Source organism: Pongo pygmaeus, chromosome 6 (assembly GCF_028885625.2).
Source record: "Pongo pygmaeus isolate AG05252 chromosome 6, NHGRI_mPonPyg2-v2.0_pri, whole genome shotgun sequence".
In the NCBI taxonomy this organism is placed as follows: domain Eukaryota; kingdom Metazoa; phylum Chordata; class Mammalia; order Primates; family Hominidae; genus Pongo; species Pongo pygmaeus.
Window position 1 is genome coordinate 9775733 of NC_072379.2, and position 18908 is coordinate 9794640.

Consider the following 18908-nt stretch of genomic DNA (forward strand, 5'->3'; position numbering starts at 1 on the left):
CTATGGGTGGACCTAGCTTCTGGATCTGCACCCACAAATGCATTTGCTTACTTGTTTTTCTTTTTTCTTTCTTTCTTTTTTTCTTTTTTTGAGATGGAGTCTCACTCTGTTGCCCAGGCTGGAGTGTAATGGCATGATCTCGGCTCAATGCACGCTCCACCTCCTGGGTTCAAGCCATTCTCCTGCCTCAGCCTCCCGAATAGCTGGGACTAGAGGCGCCTGCCACCATGCCCGGCTAATATTTTGTGTTTTTAGTACAGACGGGGTTTCACCGTGTTAGCCAAGATGGTCTCGATATCCTGACCGAGTGATCCGCCCGCCTCCGCCTCCCAAAGTGCTGGGATTACAGGCGTGAGCCACCGCGCCCAGCCATTATTTTGTTTTTGAAACAGGGTCTCGCTCTGTCTCCCAGGCTGGAGTGCAGTGGCGCAATCTCGGCTCACTGCAACCTCTGCCTCCCCGGCTCAGGCGATCCTCCCCGGTCAAGCTCCCAAGTAACTGGGACTACAGGCACTCGCCATCATCCCCAGCTAATTTTTGTATTTTCTTTAGTAGAGACGGGGTTTTGTCGTATTGCCCAGGCTTGCTTGCTTGTTTTTCTGATTCCCTAGAATGCGCCTTCTCAGAACCCCTCAGCGCTCCCTGCTCCAAATCTAGGCGCCTGGGTAAGGCATTCAAGGCTTTTCTGGGTCTGTCCGGTCTGATATTGGATGCTGCACCCCTCTGATCTCAGACAGTCAGCTCCCTCACCTCCCAAATATGCCACCCTCAGAGCCTCAGTCCCCTGGAACCTCAGCTCCGAATGCCTGCCATCCTTCCCAGGACCGCTGAACGGGGGGGCCAGGAAGGCAGATGGGAAGACTCAGGAGGGGGACCCGGACACCAGAGGCCTGGGCCAGGAGGCAGGGAGGCCCAGTCTGAGCGGATGAGGGGAGGGACACTCGAGAACAGGATGGGGCAGGGCCATCCCTACCTGATGGTGTCCTCCAGGCGCCCCTCCCCCAGGAACTGCAGGAACATGGCCTGGAGGTCGCTCCAGTACAGTGTGCCCCGGTGGAAATCCAGGTCGGGCTCGTAGTTGACATCCTCACTGACCACCAACACGGAGTCTCCGCACGCTTGGCAGGACCCTCGGAAGGCGACGTAGCCCAGAAGGAAGGCTGGTGAGTGGCAAGATGGGGATTCTCTTTGTGCCCACCTCTGGACCCCAGAAATCTCCCCCAGCCCAAGCCCTTCACTTCTGGGGAGGGGGACGACTCACCCCCAGTGAAGATCAGCAGGGCCGTCAGGACCAGGTAGGGGGCAGCCCTCCGTCCTGCTGCTGCCCAGGGAATGAGGTTTGGCTGCCTGGGTCTAGAGCCCAGGGGCTCAGGGCCCCTCAGCTCCATGGGGCAGAAGTGGGCCAGTGTCTCCGCCCCCTCCTCCCCGTCTTCCTCTTCCTCCTCCAGGTGCCGTTTCCGGGGGCCTTCCACACGCTGGTAGACGGTCTGAGAGGATCTTGGGGACAGTTGTTGCTGTGCAGGTGAGGTGGGCATGAGATTGGGGCAAGAGGCCTGGGGGGTGGGGAGGCATCTGGCAATAATGAGGTCAGTGACTTGGGGGGTGTCAAATGAGCATGGTGGTGGGGGCGTGGGGGAGGGGCAGGGGTGGGAAGAAGCAAGGTCAGGACACGGTCCAGGAGGGGCCGGCCTCAGGGGCTTGGGAGGGGGCTGAGGGACTTAGAGAGAAGGCCTAAGGGGTCTTCCCAATCCCACTAGTCTTACCGCTCTCTGGAGTAGACCCCAAAGCCGCTCCATGCTTGTGTCCCCTCCTGAAGCCTGCAGGCTGTCCCCCAGCGATAAACCGATAAACCGTTTGTGGGAGCCCTAGGAGGGCCCCTTATCAGCCCTGGCAGGCAGCCTGAACCAAGGCTGCTCCTCACCACCCCCAAGGGTGGGGGCACAGTCCTGGCCTCAGTCCAGCCTTCCAGACGTGGCCCCCCAGTCCAGCCTTCCAGACGTGGCCCCCCAGTCCAGGCCAGAGCACAAGGGGCTGTGCTCTCCCCTGCCAATCTCTCCACAGCCCCACGCCTGCCTCCTCCCTGCAAAACAATCAAGTTTTTGACCTTGGGGTGGACTTTGGCCTCCTAGTTCCCATCAGGGGTGGGGGAAGGGGGCCGATGGGGGGGAGGGCAGAGACATGGGTGCCCCCTCCCCTCTCCTGCTTTTACCCCTCCCTGGATCCTGGGGACCCCTTCCTAAGCCCCGCCATGCCCAAGTGGAAGATTCACCCCTAAGACATCTGCCCCTTCCTCATCTGGCTTTCAGAGTCCCCCAGTGCCCGGGTTGTATGACATATCAGCTGTCCTCCCTGCCCTGACACTTGCCCCAGTGGCATTCTAAGCTGGAGGCACCACAGTGGTGTGACTTGGGGGTTTGGTCTGGTGGTGTGCATGTGAGTCTCCTTTGAAAGGTGGTTCTCAGACTCCCTCTGGCTGCTGGAGAAGGAGGGGCACAGGTGGGAGCACACGGTCAGATGAGACCAGTGAGAGCTCCCAGATGGGGGTCCTGGGGTCAGGGATCTGTGGGTCAGCGGGGAGGAGTGATCAGAGTCCCCGCTAAGGTGTGGGCAGAGCTGGGTGACTCTGGACAAGTCATGGTCCTCCCTGGGCACCGGCCCCTGTTTGGTCACCGAAGGACTTGGATCACATGGGCTTCTACCTGTTTGGATTCTGAGGCTGATGAAAGGCCAGTTAGCCTCACCCCAGAAACACGTCACAGGCACAAACTGCTAAACAGGCAGGGGGCGCGGGTCCCCAAACTCTTCCGAGGGCCCCAGGACAAGTAGCTCTGAAGAGGAGGGCTCAGGGTCCCACCAAGTTTCCCTTTCGGGTCTCCCCTGGGAAACATCAGCTCCTACTCAGGTCCAGAGAAGTTCCGAGCTGCTGGGATGCACCAGCGCCCTAGTCCCTGCCCCATGTCTGTCACCACCAAGAGCCCCAGGAAGGAAGGCATAGCGCAGCTCACCTGAGCGCAGGTCCTGGGGTGCTCAGGCGTGCTGCTCCCCTGAGACCTGAGGCCTACGCTGAGGCCCCGCCCACCAGGCCCCACCTCCTGCTCCGCCCACCCAGGCTTCACCTCTTGCTCCACCCACCTCCTGCCACACTCACCCCAGGCCGCGCCCCTCCGCTGCACCCTGCAGCCCCTCCCACCTCCCACCACTACTGTTACCCCCCAGCAACTCCCCCCACCCCTGGTCCTCGTCGTGTGGCCCTCCCTGGGTCACAACCCCTCGGAAACCTGAGGAATCCATGGCCCCTGGGACTGTGTCCTAGCGCCCACTGTGGGATCGGCATGGGTCTAGAAGTGAGACTCCCTCCCCTCACCTCCCTCCAGACCCCTGTGCCCACTCCCCACCCCACAGAGGCCAAACTTTTTTTTCTTAAAACATTTTTACTTCTTTCAACCCAGAAACATCACCATTTACGAGGACAAGAGGGAAAGGAGGAGGGGGACGATGTGGCATGGGGGTTAAGGGACTTCCATCTGAGCTTGGGAGCAGGTGTGTGGGGAGGAGTGCCATCAGGGGCACTTTCGCTCCACGCACTGCTTCCCGCCCTCCTCATATTCCTGCTTGGAGATCCACATCTGCTGGAAAGTGCCCTGGGTGGAGGGGGCAATATCAGGGTCAGGGTGGCCTTGGAGGGAGGTGTGGACGGGCAGGTGCAGCCCCTGGGAATCCTCCAACAGGCCCCAACCACCCCTTGGATTCACATCCCTCTGAAGCCCCTCCCCACCTCATCATCCCCTCCTCTGTCTGTCCCCTTTCATATTCAGAGGGAGAGTATCCTCTTTATATCATTCAATCAATAATTCATTCATTCAACAAGTATTTATTGAACAGCAGTCTCTACCCTGAGCTGGGGGGATGGCACGCACAGCCCCAGGCCAGCCAACCTGCATCCAGCACTCAACACCCCCTACACACACACAGTCCTTCCCCACCAGGTGTCCTCTTCTGACTCCATCAGGGCTTTGGAACACCGCCAGTCTCCCTCTTTCCCAAGGAAGATATTCCCTCCACCTCACCATTCCAACACTGTGGCACCCCATCTGCAGCCTTCAGCATTACAACTTGCCCCTTGAGAGTTCCTGCAATGAGCATCTCAGAGTGTCCCTTTTCTCTATTTTTAAAAAATTTTAATTTTAATTATTTTTATTTTTATTTTATTTTTTTGAGATGGAGTCTTGCTCTGTCGCCCAGGCTGGAGTGCAGTGGTGCGATCTTGGCTCACTGCAGCCTCTGCCTCCCAGGTTCCAGCGATTCTCCTGCTTCAGCCTCCTGGGTAGCTGGGATTACAGGCGCGTGCCAACACGCCCGGCTAATTTTTGTATTTTTAGTAGAGACAGGGTTTCACCATGTTGGCCAAGCTGGTCTCAAACTCCTGACCTCAGATGATCCGCCCACCTCGGCCTCCCAAAGTGCTGGGATTACAAGTGTGAGCCACTGCGCCCAGCCTAATTTTTATTTTTTGTAGAGATGGGGTCTCACTATGTTGCCCAGCCTGGTCTCAAACTCCTGGGCTCAAGTAATCGTTCCACCTCAGCCTCCCATAATGTTGGGATTACAGGCATGAGCTATCACGCCTGGGCTTCTTTGATCTTTCTCATCCTACACACATGTGCTGTCCAATGCAGTGGCCACTAGCCTCCTGTAGCTCACCAGCCCTGGTCCAAACTGAGATGTGCTCTAAGTGGAAAATAAACACCCAATTTTTTTTTTCTTTTTTTTTTGAGACAGGATCTCGCTCTGTCACCCAGGTTGGAGTGCAGTGGCACAGCTCACTGCAGCCTCAACCTTCCAGGTTCAAGTGATCCTCCAACCTTGGCCTCCCAAGTAGGTGGGAGAACAGGTATGCGCCACATTGCCAGCTGCTTTTTAAATTTTTTGTAGAGATGAGGTCTTGCTTTGTTGCCCAGGCTGGTCTAGAAATTTTGGGTTCAAATGATCCTCCTGCCTTGGTCTCTCAAAGTGCTGGGATTACAGGTGTGAGCCACTCCACTTGTCCAGGATATATTAATACTTAATTTCAGGCCGGGCACGGTGGCTCACACCTGTAATCCCAGCACTTTGGGAGGCCAAGATGGGCAGATCACTTGAGGTCAGGAGTCTGAGACAAGCTTAGCCAACATGGTGAAACCCCATCTCTACTAACAATCCAAAAATTAGCCAGGCGTGGTGGCTCACGCATGTAATCCCAGCTACTCGGGAGGCTGAGGCAGAAGAATCGCTTGAACCCGGGAGGTGGAGGTTGCAGTGAGCCAAGATTGCTCCACTGCACTCCAGCCTGGGCGACAGTGAGACTGTCTCGAAAACAAAAACAAAAACAAAACAAAAAAAGGGAAAAAGCAAGAACTGTGTGGCTGACATGCTTCAGCCCTGAGCTAAGTTCAGACTGCCAGCCTCTGTCTTTCTGACCCTGGTTTCTGTCTCCCTGGGGGACTTCCTTTCTCGTGGATGTCCTCCTTGTCTGTCATGGCCCCACTGTCCCCTCTGTGTGACTGACACCCTTCAGATGCGGGTTGCAACTCCAGCTCCCTGCTCAGTACCTTCCTTCGACCCCAGCAGCAGGTCCAGACTGAACTTACTACCTCCTGCCCCAGAACGAACCTGCCTGCCTCCTTTGCTAGTTGTCCCTTGCTGTCCACCCCATCCCCACTGCTACCCATGCTATGACTCCAGGACAATCAAAACAGCCTCCTTGCAAGGTCCCCTTGACCCCAGCTCACACCCCGACCCCAAAGACTCATGCCTGGCAGTCTTTCCAATCAAGCCTACATTGCCACATCACTCCCTTGCCCCAAAACATCAGGGTCTCCCCTCTGCTGACCGAGCACAGTGGGTGTATCACAAAATCTCATCCTGACCAATCTCTCCAACTACCTGTCCCTCTACTCCCAATTTTTTTTTTTTTTTTGAGAGTCTCACTGTGTCACCCAGGCTGGAGTGCAGTGGCACGATCTCAGCTCACTGCAGTCTCCGTCTCCTGGGTTCAAGAGATTCTCCTACCTCAGCCTCCTGAATAGCTGGGATTACAGGCATGCACCACCACGCCTGGCTAATTTTTGGATTTTTAGTAGAGACAAGGTTTCATCATGTTGGCCAGGCTGGTCTCGAACTCCTGACCTCAAGTGATCCACCTGTCTGGGCCTCCCAAACTGCAGGGATTACAGGCATGAGCCACTGTGCGCAGCCTCTTCTCCCCAATTTGTAAAAGTAGAAATGGGTCTTGCTATGTTCCCCCGCTGGGTCTTCAACTCCTAGCTTCAAGCCATCCCCCCACTTCAGCCACCCAAAGTGCTGGGATGACAGGTGTGGGCCACTGTACCGGGCCCCTGCCCCCCGATTTGTGTCCTGTTCACCCTTCTGGGAACATTCATTGACTGCCATTTCTCCAAAATAAATGTTTGTTGAATGAATGAATGAATGAAGAGGGAGGCAAAGTGGCAGGCACTGTCTGGGTCTCCCCTCTCCCCCACAGTCAGTCAGTGCTAGGCCAGGTCCCCTTCCTCTCACCAGTGAGGCCAGGATGGAACCCCCGATCCAGGGGCTGAACTTGCGCTCCATGGTGCTGTTGCTGGCGATGAGTTTCAGTCGCATGCTCTGGGGGTAGAAAGGGGCTGGGGGAAGCAGACACCTAGGTTCTGGGAAGGGACAGGGCTTGGGGGGCAGGGGGAAGACTTGGGAAGCCACAGGGGCAGGGGTTCTGCTCTGGTGGCCAGAACAGAAGGACATGGGAAGGATGAAGGGACTCAGTCCTGGACAGCTGAGCCAGGATGGGTGTCCAGGGCCCTGGGTCAGGGGTGGGCTCCTACCGGTGGGGTCTTCTGGGAAAGCTCTCGATTGAGCCTGTCAGTGAAGCCCTGCAGCAGTGTGTTCCCGCCGGTGACAATGACACTCCCATACAGGCCCTGAGAGCAGGGAGAAGGAGTGAGCCATGGGAGACAGCCCCCCAACCCTGCCTCCCCACTTCCCCTGGGCCCCTTTGCTGAGCCTCAGCTCTGGCCTGGCCTCACCGGGCGAATATCAATGTCACACATGCCGATGCTGGTGGTCACCACGTGGCCCACACCCAACATGGTGTTCCCCGACAGGCCCTGTGGAGAGAGGTGACTGGGGCTGTGGACCCTCTCCCCCTTCCCCCTAGACCCCTGCAATCCTTCCCAGCCTTCCCCACGCCCCAGGATCCAGGGACTGCAGCCAGCACCCACCCCAGTCCTTGCCACACAGCCAAACCTTGACGTTTGAGGGATCAAACAGGCCCTCGGGGATGCGGAGTCGCTCAGCGCCGTAGTCTGTGTTGTAGCCATTGGGCATCTCGTAGTGCACTGTGGGCATTTGTGCAGCCACCCTGCCCAGAAGGGAGCAGGACTCTGCCTGGGGTGCTCAAGAAGGATCAGTGGGTGGGCAGCACCAGAGCCCCCCAGCCCACCCCAAGAGTCCCGGTTCTGCCCTCTCTCCCCTCCCAAAGCCCTGAGCCACACTCACTGTTCATCGTAGGGGGAGTCTGAGACCTGCAGCACGGAGGCCTGGAAGTCCTGGATCACCTCCTGAAATCCCAGCGGGGGTGGTGAGGGCCTGCCTTCCCCCTCAGCAGCACCCCCTGCCCCGCTCCCCCTCCCTGCTCTACCTCCCATGTAGGGCCTCTGTCCCGCCCCCCATTCATGGCAGGGGAGGGGGGGTTTCAGGGGGCCCTCCCCAGAGGCTCACATTACACATGTAGTTATGCCAGGACTTGGAGACCTGGGGTAGCTTCTCCTTCTTCTTCCAGTTTGGGGGGGCACCCTCCCGGACAGGCTCCTGTGGGGGCACAGTGTAGGAACAACCTTTCCTAGCCCACCTGACCCCCACCCACCCCCACCTTCCTGGCACTGTTCCCCGCTCTGCAGATAACTGGCACTGGAGGCTCTGCTGTGCTGCCTGCAAGAGGGGTTTCTCACCCTTCCCTGATGGAGAGGAGAGAGAATGGGGCATGCCTCTCTCTCTCTGTGTGCCCTTCATGCGGTGGGTGCAGCTGATCTGGAGAACACCAGGAATACAGCAGTGACAGAACCTCAAGGGAATGGCCTCCTAGGGGGCCATGATCCATGTGAGGGTACAGAATGGAGTTAAGCACACTGTGTCACTTCATACTCACAGCACCCTGGCTACTGCCTACTGCCGTTCCGCTTTACAGAAGACGAACCTGAGGCCCAGGGAGCTTTGATATCAAGCTGTTGGTCACACGGCTCTTTTTTTTTTTTTTTCAGAGGGAGTCTCACTCCGTGGCCCAGGCTGGAGTACAGTGGCACAATCTCGGCTCACTGCAACCTCTGCCTCCGGGGTTAGGTGATTCTTCAGTCTCAGCCTCCTGAGTACCTGGGACTACAGGCATGCACCACCATGCTTGGCTAGTTCTTATAGTTTTAGTAGAGACGCGGTTTCACCATGTTGCCCAGGCTGGTCTCAAAGTGAGCTCAAAGAGATCTGCCTGCCTCGGCCTCCCGAAGTGCTGGGATTACAGGTGTGAGCCACCATGCCCGACCAGTCCTGCAGCTCTTGCATGGCAGAGGCAGAACTTGAACCTGGGTCTATATTGGACCCTAGAACCCACCACACTAGCCCTCACATATCCTGCTGTCTGCCACCTGGTTCCATGACCTCAGCATATCCCTCAGCCTGTCTGGATTTCGGATGCCTCCATTATAAAAGGAGGAACTAGAGCCAGGACCCACTGGGGAGCCTGCTGCTCTCTGCTCTGATATCTCATGTGTCAGTGGGTTGACGGCCATGGGGCGAGTGGCCAGGACTCTAGTGGCAGCTCCGTGTCCCTAGAGGCCCCACCTTGGCTGCGATCATGTAAGGTGGGATGATGTCAATGGCCATCTCCTGGAACAGCTCCCGGCACTGCATGGAGATGAAGTCCCCTGCCAGAGGGGACTTGACGATGCCTAGAAGGAAGGCACTGTCAGGACCTGGTCCTCCCGGGGCACCCCCGCCCCCTGCCGAAGCCCCACCTTGCTGCAGGACATAGCCATCATGTACTGGAATGGCCGTGGTGTGGGTGGCTCCACTGTCCAGCACGAGGCCCGTGGACCGCCCGTTTGCAAAGCTGGCATCGAATGGGTAAGTCAAAGAGACAGCAGCAAGTGAGGGGCCTGGGTCCAGATCTTGTCTGGTCACTCTCTGCTCTACTGGGGTCCAGCCCATCCCCAGTCTGCAAATCTCTCCTCCTGGTGATGATTCATCTCCTGGAGAAAGGGTCTGAGACCCCAGTTACTTCTTCTTTTTTTTTTTTTTGAGACAGAGTCTCACTGTCTCCCAGGCTGGAGTGCAGTGGCGCGATCTTGGCTCACTGCAAGCTCTGCCTCCCGGGTTCATGCCATTCTCCTGCCTCAGCCTCCCGAGTAGCTGGGACTACAGGCACCTTCCACCACGCCCGGCCAATTTTTTGTATTTTTAGTAGAGACGGGATTTCACCGTGTTAGCCAGGATGGTCTCAATCTCCTGACCTCGTGATCTGCCCACCTTGGCCTCCCAAAGTGCCGGGATTACAGGCATGAGCCACCGTGCCCGGCGACCCCAGTTACTTCTTTACTTATTTTTTTTTTGAAACTGAGTTTCACTCTGTCGCCCAGGCTGGAATGCAATCGCTCACTGCAATCTCTGCCTCCTGGGTTCAAGAGATTATCCTGCCTCAGCTTCCCAAGTAGCTGGGACTACAGGTGCCCACCACTACGCCTGGATAATTTTTGCATTTTTAGTAGACACGGGGTTTTGCCATGTTGGCCGGACTGGTCTCTAACTCCTGACCTCAAGTGATCTGCCCGCCTCGGCCTCCCAAAGTGCTGGGATTACAGGCGTGAGCCACCGCACCTGGGCAGCCCCTTTATTTTTGGTTGTGTCCTACAGATTCCCTGAAATTAGGGTCACTATCACCCCAGTGCGTAGCACAGGGTTCAATGCAAGGCAGATCCTAAAAAGAGTCAGTGTTGAAGGAGTACTTGGGAAGGGACTGCCGCAGTGTTCTACATGTCTCCCTCCTCTGTCCAGTTCCAGCCCCTGCTCTCTCCCGGGCCCAGCTCGCTGTCTGCTCAGCCTGATCCAGGGAACGGAAAGGGGCCGCTGATCGGGCCACCCCAGGGTCGGAGGTGCTCAGTCCACTGGGCCTTCTGCACTAGTGGGGCAGAGGGAGGTGTCTGCCCATTGGGACACTGATCTTCAGAGAACCAGGTCTGACCCCCCAGCTCATCTCAGCTGAGCTCAGCACAGGCCCCACCCCAGCCCTCCACCCAGTCAGAGCAGCTCAGTCCAGAGGATACGCGGTGAGCACAGCCGTCTTGCATAAGAAGAAGGCAGGAATGTTGTACTGCTCGAACATCAGCTCTGTCAGCTTCTCCCGCTTGGCCCGTGTGTTCCACTGTGGGGAAAGTGCAGGAGGGGAGGATTCAGAAAGGGAGAGGCACAGACCCACACCCACGCACACGCAACCCAAACACTCACACATACACTCACGGTCACACACACACATCCATTCAAACACTTGCACACACACACAACCTAAACACTCACACATACACTCACGGTCATACACACATGCATTCACTTGCGCACACACACACACACTCAAACACACACAGACACTCACATTCACAGACACACACATATAAACACACACATGCATTCACACTATACATACATTCACAGTCACACATGCAAACACACTCACAAACACACAAACAGACATATACACTCACATTCACACACACTCAAACTCACACACACTCACACATACACATATATTCACACTCACAGTCACACACACATTCATTCAAAACATCTGCACAGGCCGGACACGGTGGCTTACGCCTATAATCCCAGCACTTTGGGAGGCCGAGGCAGGAGGATTGGTTGAACCCAGGAGTTCGAAACTAGCCTGGACAACATAGTGAGATGCTGTCTCATTAAAAAAAATGTTTAAAGTAAGGAGCTTGTGGGAATTAAAACTACATGAACAGAAATGAAAAACTCAATAGAAGGATTGGAACATAAAGTGGAAGGAATATCTTGGAAACCAAAGGAGAAAGGTAAAGAGATGGAAAATACAAGAGAAAAGGGAATTAAATTAGGGGACCAATTCAGGGGGCAACAAAATCCAATAACAGAAAATCCCAAGAGAGAAAATGGAGAGAAATAAATAATTAAATAAATAATTCTTTTTCACTGAATTGAAAGACATAGGTTTTCAGAGTGAAGAGACATACTAAGTGCCTAGGGCCATGAATGAAAATACACCACACTGAGGATAAAGCAAAAATTCTATAAACTTTCAGAAAGAAAAACATTACATCAGAGGATCAGAAATCAGATGGTTTCATCCTTCTTAATGGCAACAATATATGCTGGAAGAAGGACAATGGAAAAGTGCCTTCAAGATTCTGAAGAATAATGATTTCCAACCTGGCATGGGATACGCAGCTAAGCTATCAACTCAAGGTGAGACATACAAAGTCTCAAAAAATATACTTCCCATGATCTTTCTTTAAATTTTTTTTTTTTAGATGCTGGGCTGGGTGGCTCATGCCTGTAATCCCAGCGCTTTGGGAGGCCAAGGCGGGCAGATCACCTGAGGTCAGGAGTTTGAGACCAGCCTGGCCAACATGGTGAAACCCCGTCTCTACTAAAAATACAAAAATTAGCCAGGTGTGGTGGGAGGTGCCTGTAATCCCAGCTACTTGGGATGCTGAGGCAGAAGAATTGCTTGAACCTGGGAAGCGGAGGTTGCAGTGAGCCAAGATCACACCATTGCACTCCAGCCTGGGGGACAAGAGCGAGACTTCATCTCAAAAAAAAAAAAAAAAAAAAAAGTTTTTTTTTAGATTATTATTTAATTTAATTAATTTATTTTTTTAAATGGAGTCTCACTCTGTCGCCCAGGCTAGAGTGCAGTGGCATGATCTAGGCTGACTGCAACCTCTGCATCCTGGGTACAAGCAATTCTCTTGCCTCAGCCTTCCGAGTAGCTGGGACTACAGGCATGCACCACCATGGCCAGCTAATTTTTATATTTTTGGTAGAGATACGGTATCAGTATATTGCCCAGGCTGGTCTCAAACTCCTGGGCTCAAGGCCTCCCAAAGTGCTGGGATTACAGGAGTAAGCCACTGTGTCTGGCCTCTCATGACCTTTCTAAGGCAGTTACTGAAGGACCTACTCCATGAAAACGAAGGAACAAGTCAAGAAAAGGAGTCAAGTACCGGAAACAGGACTTCTAACCAGGACAGAAGCAAAAGGATTCTACAAGATGATGGTGAAGGAAGATGCCAGCATGACAGGTCTGTCCCCTGGCAGAGGGCTACTAGTGCAAACTGGACCAGGTCAGTGGGCTCCTGAAGAAATTTCTTCAAGAAGATGAAATTGATGAAAGGCCAGGTGTGGTGGCTCACACCTGTAATCCCAGCACTTTGGGAGGCCGAGATGGGCGGATGGTCAGGACATCGAGACCATCCTGTCTAACACGGTGAAATCCCGTCTCTACTAAAAATACAAAAAATTGGCTGGGCGCGGTGGCTTACACCTGTAATCCCAGCACTTTGGGAGGCCGAGGCAGGTGGATCACGAAGTCAGGAGATGGAGACCATCCTGGCCAACACGGTGAAACCCCGTCTCTACTAAAAATACAAAAAATCAGCCAGGCGTGGTGGTGGGCACCTATAGTCCTAGCTACTTGGGAGGCTGAGGCAGGAGAATGGCATGAACCCGGGAGGCAGAGCTTGCAGTGAGCCGAGATCGTGCCACTGCACTCCAGCCTGGGCAACAGAGTGAGACTCTGCCTCAAAAAAAAAAAAAAAAAAAAATTACAAAAAATTAGTCAGACGTGGTGGCGGGCACATGTAGTCCCAGCTACTCAGGAGGCTGAGGCAGGAGAATGGCATGAACCCAGGAGGTGGAGCTTGCAGTGAGCCGAGATCGCGCCACGGCACTCCAGCCTGGGCAACAGAGCGAGACTATGTCTCAAAAAAAAAGAAAAAGAAATTGATAAAATATCTAATGTAATTGATGTCTTGACAAAAGATATAATTGATGAATAATTTAGGGTTCACACTGTTAAGTAGATAGAAAACCAGACCAAATACAATCAAACACAGGGCCAGGGTGGTGGCTCACGCCTGTAATCCCAGCACTTTGGGAGGCTGAGGTGGGTGGATCACGAGGTCAAGAGATCGAGACCATCCTGGCCAACATGGTGAAACCCCATCTCTACTAAAAATACAAAAATTATCTGGGCGTGGTGGCGTGCACCTGTAGTCCCAGCTACTCAGGAGGCTGAGGCAGGAGAATCGCTTGAACCCGGGAGGCAGAGCTTGCAGTGAGCCAAGATCGCACCACTGCACTCCAACCTGGTGACAGCAAGACTCTGTCTAAAAAAAAAAAAAAAAAAAAGTTGAACACATTTTTTTTTTCCAATTCTAGGAAAACAAAAAGTTGCACAAGAAAGGAAAAGTGATCATAGTGTATTGCCTGTCTCAGGCCTGATTAGCATACATAGTAATAACAGTGTAAATATTGGGCTGGGCACAGTGACTCATGCCTGTAATCCCAGCACTTTGTAAGCTGAAGTAGAAGGATTGCTTAAGCACAGGAGTTTGAAGCCAGCCTGGGCAATATAATGAGACCCTATGTCTACAAAAGATTCTCTGAAAATTATTTCTAATTTAAAAAGAATGTAAATACTGAATACTGATTTCTTTTAAAGTCTAAAATACAACTGGGCTGGGTGTGGTGGATCTTGCCTGTAATCCCAGCATTTTGGGAGGCCGAGGTGGGCAGATTGCTTGAGCCCAGGAATTCAAGACCAGCCTGGACAACATGGTGAAACCCTGTCTCTAAAAAAAATTTAAAAATCAGCTGGGCGTGCTGGCTCATGCCTGTAGTTCCAGCTACTCTGGAGACTGAAATGAGAGGATCACTTGAGCCCAGGAGACCAAGGCTGAAGAACTGTGCCACTGCAATCCAACCTGGGTGACAAACTGAGCAGAGCCCCTGTTTTTGAGACTTTGTCTCAAAAACAAACAAACAACAAACAAAACCCCAAACAACAACAACAACAACAACAACAAAACCCACTGTACTTAAAGGACAGTAATAAGAAATATGTGTGGCATAGGCTGGGGAGGAAAAGAGAGCTAAGTGATCGTTTTCTAAAGTGGAAAATTCATCGATAATACCTAAAACTAAAAACTCCACAGGCAGCAATTTAAGTGTAGTATTAGAGATATGGAATAAAATACCTCCAACATTAGCTAAAAAGGAGAAAAAGTTGCTTTTATAAAGAGGAATTTATAAGGAGGTGGGTAAGAACATTTTTTTAAATGCGGTTTTAAATTTTTTTTTTTTTTTTTTTTTTGAGACGGAGTCTCGCTCTGTTGCGCAGGCTGGAGTGCAGTGGCGTGATCTCGGCTCACTGCAAGCTCCGCCTCCCGGGTTCACGCCATGCCATTCTCCTGCCTCAGCCTCCTGAGTAGCTGGGACTACAGGCGCCCGCCACCACGCCTGGCTAATTTTTTTGTATTTTTAGTAGAGACGAGGTTTCACCGTGTTACCCAGGATGGTCTCGATCTCCTGACCTCGTGATCCACCTGCCTCAGCCTCCCGAAGTGCTGGGATTACAGGCGTGAGCCACCGTGCCCGGCAAAAATTTTTTAATTTTTATTGTTTTAATAAAAGAGACGGGTCTTGCCATATTGCCTAGGGTGGTCTCAAACTCCTGGGCTCAAGTAATCCTCCTGCCTTGGCTTCCCAAAGTGTCGGGATTACAGGTGTGAGCCCACATCCCCAGCTCACCAAAGTTGACCATAATAATAATAATAATAAGTTAAAAGTTCAAAAAAGGACTTAGAGGCTGGGCGTGGTGGCTCACACCTATAATCCCAACACTTTGGGAGGCCAAGGCGGGTGGATCACCTGAGGTCAGGAGTTCAAGACCAGCCTGGACAACAAGGCGAAACCCCCTCTCTACTAAAAATACAAAAAATTAGCCAGGCGTGGTAGCGGGTGCCTATAATCCCAGCTACTCAGGAGGCTGAGGCAGGAGAATCCCTTGACCTTGGGAGGCAGAGGCTGAGATCTCACCATTGCACTCCAGCCTGGGTGACAGAGTGACTGTGTCAAAATAAAATAAAATTAAATAAAATTAAAAAGGACTTGGAGACAGAGAAGGGCAGCAGAGTGGATAGAGCAAGAAGAGAGTAGGAGGGATGGAGACTTAGCCAAGAGGGAAGGAAAGTGGTTGGGATGGGTGAGGGGAGTCTGAAAAGGGAAGGGAAGTGGCTCAGAGCGATGGCTTGAGGGGAGAGGAGGAGAGGTGGAAGGTGGGAAGGAGGTGCGGTGGAGATCAGGGTTGGACATGAGGATGGAGGAGGCACTCACCGGAGCCTCGGACATGAGCACTGGGTGCAGATTTGGCTCAGACTTGACGTGTTTGCTGTAGGTGTGATCCAGGATGGCTCTGAAGCACTCCCAGTCCTCGACTGGGGCCAGAAGAGCGGCGTGGAGAGACGCAAGAAGGCAGGCAGGAGACAGGGACAGGAAGAAAAGGAGGGAGAAAGGCCAAGCCCAAAGGAGGGTCAGTGAGTCCAGCTCCAGGGGAACGCCCCCCTTCCCAGAAACCTGGTGGGCCCCTGGGAAGGGAACCCAGCGAGAACCCTGGCAGCCAGAAGAACCCTGGGGCTGCAAGGAAGACTCCGCGGGGAGTGGGGGCTGCTATGTCCCAGATTGTGGGGAGTGGGCTCCCTGTCTGTCAGGAGGTGATGGGTGGGGCCCCCTTACTCATGCCATTCTTGAGGGGCGACATGACCTCCGCTCCATCCCGAGGCACGTGCAGGGCATTGGTGTCGATGTGGAAGATCTTCCCTTTCTTCTCTTTGTCCCCCTCCAGCTCCAGCCCGCCCCCCTCCTCCGCGGCCAGCAGCCCCACCGTGGTGGGGAAGTCAGCCTGGTGGGGAAGGGTTGGGGGAGGATCGGCGGGGAGAGGGGTCACCCTCTTGCCCGTGTCCAGCCCCACAGCAGGGTCCTCAGCCCGCCCCTGGGTTTATTCCCATATTCCCGCTCAGCAGAGCTTCTGGGCGATCTGGGAGAGCTCTGGGTCACTGGAAAGCCTGAAGAAGGGTCCGGAGCCCCTAGGATTTGGAGAGGAGACTGGAAGGCTCACCTTGGGACAGTCCTCCCCAGCGTACCCAGCGCGGACTGAGAAGGAGCCAATGTCAAAGACCAGCGCCCCCACCTCATCTGTGCGGGGAGACAGGCCTGTAAGGGGACCTCCCCCGAACTCTCTCCCGCTAGGTAGCTCCGAGAGAAAGTCAGGGCAGAGCCACAGTCTCGCCACCTTCAACACCATTCTGGGGCCGGTGGGAGCTGGGCCTGGAGTCCGAGGTCCTGGGACTGGGGGTGGGGGCATCACACAGCCAGGGCCCCTTCTTGCCCAGTGGCCTTGCTCAGGCCACCCTCCCGACGGGAAAGGAAAGGGCCCGGGGCCAGGTGGAGGTGGGTTGCAAGGTAGGGCCCGGTGCGCGCGGGGCGTCCCGGGAGGACCGAGCGCAGGGGTGGCGGGAGACCCGAGCCTGGGACTGGACCCGTTCGTGCGCGGAGGTGACAGGCCCCGGGATGCCCAGGGCTCGGATGGATGGCGCGGGTTCGGAACGCAGGACTGCGGGAGCCGGGGGCCCGAGGCTCGCTCACCTCCGCCATAGACGCCCCCGCTCATAGTGCCCTCTGCGCTGCTCGCGGCCCGTGGGCGGCGGCGGGATCAGCACCGAGGCGGCCGGACAGCTCCCGGGATCCCTGGCGGGGCGGGACTCACGGCGGCCAATTGGGAGGCCGGATCCCCCGCCCCCAACGGCGCCGCCGATTGGCTGCCAGGCGAGACAATGACCCGACCGGGGGCCGCTGCTTTAAAGGGGAAGATACCCTCCGTTAAGCGGCCAGGAGGAGATGGGGTAGGGGGCACCTAGCAGGGACTTAGAGACCGTCGCTAAGGAACGGGCGGCAGAGAGGAGAGCAGGGAAGAGGCGGAGACCGGGACTCTGCAGGACGACTGATGAGGTCCCTACCCCCTTGCTTTTTATTTTTATTTTTATTTTTTTGGTAGAAACGGAGGTCTTGTGATGTTGCCCAGGCTGGTCTCGAACTCCTGAGCTCAAGCGATCCTCCTCAGCCTCCCAAGTAGCTGGGATTACAGGCAGGTGCCAGCACGCCTGGCTAATTAAAAAAAATTTTTTTATAGAGACGGGGTCTTGCTCTTTTGCCCAGGTTGATCTCGAACTCCTGGCCTCAAGCGATCCTCCCACCTCAGCCTTTCGAAGTGCCAGAATTACAGGCGTGAGCCACTGCGCCCGACCTCTACCCCCTTACTTTTTAAAGCAGGATTGGGGAGAGAGCTCCAGTCCCGAGAAGGGTCATCTATCTTCAGGCTGCTCTGAGCCCGGTTCTGCCACACCCAGGCCGAAATGGAATCACCCAGGTCTAAATGGAATCACCGGGAGAGGGAGGGAAGGGAAGATTGAGAGACGGACCAGAGGGGGTGTGTCTCCATCTCTCTCTGTTTTTTCCTCCTTTTTTTTTTTTTTTAAGAGACTGGGTCTTGCTACCTTGCCCAGGCTGGTCTTGAACTCCTGGCCTCAAAGTCCCAAAGTGCTGGGATTAAAAGCATGAGCCACCGTGTCCAACTTCCCTCCTTTGTCTTTCGTTGGACCCTTTTTTCCTTGCCTTGCTCCGCCCCCTCCTCCGCAGTACCTAGGCCTTATACATGCGTACACATGCTTACACATGTGTACATACGTTCACACACAGGCATTCAGCCCACCTGGCTTTAGCTTCCTTTCTCCATCTGTCTCTCTTCAGTGCCTGTTCTCCTGAAGAGGCATTTATCAACAACAGGGTTTTTGTTTCTTTTCTTTTTGAGTTGGGGTCTTCCGTCACTCAGGCTGGAGTGCAGTGGCACGCTTATAGCTCACTGTAACCTTGAACTCCTGGGTTCAAGTGATCCTCTCGCCTCAGCCTCCTGAGTAGCTGGGACTTACAGGTGCACACCACTACACCTGGCTTTTTTTTTTAAAGAAAAAAACTATGTGGCCCAGTCTGGTCTTGAACTCCTGGCCTCAAGTGATCCTCCCACTTTGGCTTCCTGAGTCATTGGGATTACAGGTGTCAGCCACGGCGCCGGGCTAACAACAGGGTTTTCTACTGCTTGGATCCCAGGTTCTTCTGGGCTCCCAGCACCACAGTTTTGGTAGCAAAGGCAAAGGAGCAGCTCTGACAACTTGGGGTAGCTGAGGGACTCTTATGTGAGGGTGTGTATGTGTCTGTATGTATGTGTCTATGTGTGTTGGCGTATGGGTGCATATGTGTACATATGCACATCTGAATGCTTGTGTGTGTTGACTATGCCCATCTACTTGTTTGGGGGCGAGGGAATTTTGAGACCAGAGATAGCACAGGAAGTGGATACTATGTGAGGTCCGTGTGCCCTTGAAGGTTCTCTGCTCACCACATGCCCACCCTGGAAGAGACTCCACCCCTCCCCGGCCAAAGGACAGATGGCTTTAGCTGGCTCATGGATTACCTACTGACGACGGTGGCATTTCAATGCCTAGGGTTGGTTCCAAGTTCAGACTTGGCTTCTAAGACTGAAAGGGTCCAGGTTTCAGCGGGAGTGGTGAGCTGTAGGGGAGAGGGCTGACTCAGGAGCTGGGAGAGTGAGATTTTTCCAGAGTGACCCTAGGTCAGTCCATTGAGGTCTGGAGGAATTGAGTGGATCTCTTAAAGTGCTTACATTTCTTTTTTTCTTTTTGAGCCGGAGTCTCACTCTGTCGCCCAGGCTGGAGTGCAATGGT

The 18908-nt window shown here is 54.3% G+C and overlaps 2 protein-coding genes and 1 long non-coding RNA gene across 11 annotated transcripts in view; 1 reads left to right on the forward strand and 2 right to left on the reverse strand.

Annotated features, from left to right (window-relative positions):
• The window catches only part of TFR2 (transferrin receptor 2), a 21397-nt gene extending 18295 nt beyond the window's left edge, over positions 1–3102 (reverse strand). Inside the window, exons 1-4 of one of the 3 annotated variants that reach the window (XM_054496380.2) lie at positions 3006–3090; positions 1764–2080; positions 1262–1514; positions 974–1160 (exon numbers count right to left, since the gene is read on the reverse strand). In XM_054496380.2, the coding sequence (XP_054352355.1) occupies positions 974–1160; positions 1262–1514; positions 1764–1796 (473 nt within the window). In that variant the 5' untranslated portion in view covers positions 1797–2080; positions 3006–3090. Of the gene's footprint in view, positions 1–973; positions 1161–1261; positions 1515–1763; positions 2081–3005 lie in introns of all 3 variants that reach the window. The other 2 variants (XM_054496382.2, XM_054496383.2) reach the window with 2 other exon arrangements.
• The window catches only part of LOC129041119 (uncharacterized), a 27638-nt gene continuing 10183 nt past the window's right edge, over positions 1454–18908 (forward strand). For 3 of the 6 annotated variants that reach the window (XR_008503805.2, XR_008503807.2, XR_008503804.2), the window contains exons 1-5: positions 1454–1522; positions 8289–9144; positions 15509–15643; positions 16134–16325; positions 17326–17536. This is a non-coding gene — a long non-coding RNA (uncharacterized LOC129041119). Of the gene's footprint in view, positions 1523–7546; positions 7610–8288; positions 9145–11351; positions 11515–12025; positions 12354–15508; positions 15644–16133; positions 16326–17325; positions 17537–18908 lie in introns of those variants that run through there. The other 3 variants (XR_008503806.2, XR_008503809.1, XR_008503808.1) reach the window with 3 other exon arrangements.
• Positions 3383–16895, reverse strand: ACTL6B (actin like 6B). Of its 2 annotated transcripts, XM_054496385.2 has the most exons (14): positions 16756–16895; positions 16229–16305; positions 15847–16012; positions 15448–15548; positions 10341–10438; positions 9036–9130; positions 8863–8969; positions 7750–7839; positions 7528–7589; positions 7276–7390; positions 7056–7136; positions 6855–6950; positions 6556–6642; positions 3388–3641 (listed from the first exon to the last, which is right to left on the reverse strand). In XM_054496385.2, exons 1-14 carry the CDS (start codon positions 16778–16780, stop codon positions 3561–3563), a joined length of 1281 nt encoding a protein of 426 aa, XP_054352360.1. In that variant the 5' UTR covers positions 16781–16895; the 3' UTR covers positions 3388–3560. The 2 variants fall into 2 exon arrangements, with proteins under 2 accessions (XP_054352359.1, XP_054352360.1); XM_054496384.2 differs by lacking the exon at positions 16756–16895 and having other exon boundaries at positions 3383–3641; positions 16229–16663.

Bases quoted from the DNA above. Each gene is read 5' to 3' on its own strand.
- ACTL6B (XM_054496384.2), bottom strand. From the start codon at position 16,474: ATGCCCCCACCCCCAGTCCCAGGACCTCGGACTCCAGGCCCAGCTCCC. The intron at 8,970-9,035 runs GTGGGGCTTCGG...CCTTCCTTCTAG, and splicing joins TGGCTATGTCCTGCAGCAAG to GCATCGTCAAGTCCCCTCTG. The intron at 7,137-7,275 runs GTTTGGCTGTGT...CTCTCTCCACAG, and splicing joins TTGATCCCTCAAACGTCAAG to GGCCTGTCGGGGAACACCAT.